At 48.5% G+C, this 3,897-nt stretch overlaps 1 protein-coding gene across 1 annotated transcript in view; it reads left to right on the top strand.

Annotated features, from left to right (window-relative positions):
- LOC311036128 (MAM domain-containing glycosylphosphatidylinositol anchor protein 2-like) overlaps window positions 1–3,897 on the top strand; it is a gene marked incomplete at both ends in the record, with an annotated part of 96,060 nt that overhangs the window by 48,175 nt on the left and 43,988 nt on the right. The window contains 2 exons of the mRNA XM_084044652.1: window positions 2,057–2,199; window positions 3,695–3,872. Of these exons, the coding sequence (XP_083900778.1) occupies window positions 2,057–2,199; window positions 3,695–3,872 (321 nt within the window). The remainder of the gene's footprint in view (window positions 1–2,056; window positions 2,200–3,694; window positions 3,873–3,897) is intronic.

Genomic DNA, 3,897 nt, shown 5'->3' with positions numbered 1-3,897 from the left:
CCACCAGGACACACAGTCCGCCCACCAACACATACCACCGCTGCCTGCACCAATCAGCGGGCAGATCTGATTTCCAGGTGCACCCTGGGAAAACAAGGGTGCTTAAGAGCGAGGGTGGCCGATGATGTCACAGGCTGTCATGAGAGAGAGAGAGAGAGAGAGAGAGAGAGAGAGAGAGAGAGAGAGAGAGAGAGAGAGAGAGAGAGAGAGAGAGAGAGAGAGAGAGAGAGAGAGAGAGAGAGAGAGAGAGAGAGAGAGAGAGAGAGAGAGAGAGAGAGAGAGAGAGAGAGACTACATGGCAGGAGAGGGAGAGGGAGAGAGGGAGAGGGGGAGGGAGAGAGAGAGAGAGAGAGAGACAGAAAAAGAGGAGGGAGGGAGAGAGAGAAAGAGAGAGAGAGAGAAATCTAAAAATAGATTTTAGAATAAAACTAGGACAGGGGTGGTGTGCTGATATCTGAATCTTCTCTCTCCTCCTCTCTTCCCTTTTCCATCCCCTCTTCTCACTTCTCAATCTACTCCTATGTTCTATGTTCTCCTCAGCTGTCCTGTCTGTCTCTCCTACACTGTCTCTCTCTCAGCTGTCCTACTGTCTGTCTCTACTACACTGTCTCACTCTCAGCTGTCCTGCTGTCTGTCTCTCCTACACTGTCTCTCAGCTGTCCTGTCTGTCTCCCCTACACTGTCTCTCTCTCCCTCAGCTGTCCTACTGTCTGTCTCTCCTACACTGTCTCTCTCTCAGCTGTCCTGATGTCTGTCTCTCCTACACTGTCTCCCTCTCAGCTGTCCTGATGATGTCTGTCTCTCCCTCACTGTCTCCCTCTCAGTTGTCCTGATGATGTCTGTCTCTCCCTCACTGTCTCCCTCTCAGCTGTCCTGATGATGTCTGTCTCTCCCTCACTGTCTCCCTCTCAGTTGTCCTACTGTCTGTCTCTCCTATGGGTTCTGTAGGACCAGTTTCAGTCCCAAGAGTCAAGTCTGCGTAATGGTTTCTCATTCATCTGTTGTGTTTGAACATAATCTTCTTCAGAATAACGAACAATCAAAGGCTACTGCACAAAAAATGTGCACTTCCGATTAATCCTCCATAACGTGGCTCAGCAGCTGACCTTAAGTCAATAAATGATAGGCTATATATAATATATAATATAACTCGCCGGTTATATTATAATAATAGATAGGCAGTGCGTGCGTCTGGTTGGGACAGCTCTCCTCACAGAGCTTTTCAGTTTTAGTGGTAATGTTTGAACACTTTTAGTGTTTTATCTTTGGTAGCCTATAGCATTGGTTCTCAAAGTGGGGTCCGAGGACCCCCAGGGGTACTTGAGGGGGTTCCAGGGGGTCCCCAGCTAAATGATGGACAGGGACCAAATGGACCCTTATGGGTCTGTAACTCTGAGAGTGTACAAATGGAACCAAATGGACCCAACGGGTCCATTTGGTTCCATTTGTACACTCTCAGAGTTAAGTTAACCTTGATTTTACAACATGAATTGGGGTCCCAGAGATAGAAATGCCATTAAATGGGGGTCCGTAGCCCTAATGCATGTCAAACTGGGGGTCCTTAAAATGTATCTTTTCAAATGGGGGTCCGCGGGCTAATAAGTGTCTATTTGGGGGTCCTTGACATGAAAAAGTTTGAGAATCACTGGCCTATAGGGCACGTGCACAAGTTGGTTGTGGCCGGCCTCTCCAAAAGGAGGGCCAGGCAGTTGGCGATGTCAGTGGTGGAAAGTAACAAAGTACATTTGATTGGGTGAAGCGCGGCCTGCTTCCTGGTCTAAGGCACGCCCACCTGTAGGCCAATGTTGACACGTTCTGAACGGCCCCCCCCCGACAGATGCAGTTAGAGCAGCTCTGAATCTGTTCTTCAGATAGTACCTGGAGGGTAATAGTTTTGCCCATACTGTACAAGGATTCCGCCCGATAGCGACGATATAATAAAGTAAAAAAAACTGTCTCTTGTGTATCTTACAGGGAACCAGTTCAATGTCCATGTTGCTTACGTGTGTGTGTCTGTGTGTGTGTGTGTGTGTGTGTGTGTTTGTGTGCACGGCAGCGCCCCCTAGCGTGCGTATCGTGCACTCGGGTCAGGCGTGCAACGTGGAGGAGGAGGGGGGCTACACGGAGAGAGTTTACACCATCAGAGAGGGAGAGACGCTGGAGCTGCAATGTCTTACCACTGGACACCCCCGACCGCAGGTTGGTACGCCACCACACCATACGACGCCACACCCCACCACACCACACGACCGGCCATATATATATCTACTGTATATACATTATCTATAATTTTTCAGTATCTGTAGCTAGCTGTCGTAAATTATTGCTCTATAATTCCACTCTCTATAGGAATGTGAAGGCCTAATGTGTGTGTGTGTGTGTGTGTATACAGAGTATGTAAAAGAGCTATGCTCTGTGTAGAACACACACACGCACGCACGCACGCACGCACGCACGCACGCACGCACGCACGCACGCACGCACGCACGCACGCACGCACGCACGCACGCACACACACACACACACACACACACACACACACACACACACACACACACACACACACACACACACACACACACACACACACACACACACACACACACACAGCGGGCTGCCTGAGAACACAATGACACACAACCTAATACAGGGAAGAAGAGCTCTCTCTGTGTGTGTGTGTGTGTGTGTGTGTGTGTGTGTGTGTGTGTGTGTGTGTGTGTGTGTGTGTGTGTGTGTGTGTGTGTGTGTGTGTGTGTGTGTGTGTGTGTGTGTGTGTGTGTGTGTGTGTGCGTGCGTGCGTGTGCGTGCACGCGTGTGTGTCAGCAGGCTATTATGATGCTGCCTGTATGGAGTCAGCAGCATACTGGGGGTATTATCACATTGGGGGCGAGAGAGAGAGAGACAGAGACAGGGAGAGACAGAGAGAGAGAGAGAGAGAGAGGGGGGGTGGGGGGGCTAAGGTGTACAGGCATCTCTGTTCTATTTTTAACTCTCAGCTTCCACAGTTTGTCACACACACACACACACACACACACACACACACACACACACACACACACACACACACACACACACACACACACCTGTGTTTTCCACAGGCAGGTTTAGGGCACTCGCTCAATTATTCATTCATCATGTATTCACTGATTCACACTTTCATTCATTCATTCCATCTATTATTTAGTGGATCACTCATTTAACCTTCTACAAATGCCTTCTAAATCAGTAGTTCTCTTCACTTTTTCCAAAATGTTCAAAAATAGCAGGTGAACAAGCTTCGTGCCGCACTGCAATTTTGTACATCTGCTATTTTGCAAAGATCTAAAATCACACAGAGGCTTTCTCGGTTTTAACTCATTGAGTGCCATTAACGTGTTTCACGTGTTTTTACCGCTATGGCTCAAAGTGCCAATGACGTGTTTGACGTGTTTTTGAAAAAATAGTAAAAAAATAATAATAATTCTGGCACTCAATGAGTTAATGGGTTAACCACTTAAACCCCAGGTGTCCGTTTGCAGGAAAAACTGCAGATGGACAAAGCTCACTAACGTGTTGCAGCGCTGCTGTTTTCAGTTGAGATATTTGAAGACGTGGTGAAATGAAAAATACGTTTTTCACACTTCTTTTTTTCACTAGACTCTAGAAGGAACAATTCATTGAATGATCTCACTTCCCCTCCCCTCCCCTCCTGTAGGTGCGTTGGACTAAGACGTCGGGCAGCAGTGTGTCCTACAGGTTTCAGGACGCCAGTGTTTTTAACGACACGCTGCGTATCGCTCATATCCTGCGTCACCAGGGGGGGCGCTATTACTGCAAGGCCGACAATGGTCTCGGGAGCCCTGCCATCAAGTCTATACGGGTCGATGTGTACTGTGAGTCACGCACGCACCCACACAC

The sequence above is a fragment of the Gymnoscopelus microlampas genome (assembly GCF_963454915.1).
Source record: "Gymnoscopelus microlampas genome assembly, chromosome: 20".
Lineage (NCBI taxonomy): Eukaryota > Metazoa > Chordata > Actinopteri > Myctophiformes > Myctophidae > Gymnoscopelus > Gymnoscopelus microlampas.
This window is presented reverse-complemented; position numbering and strand designations above follow the sequence as displayed.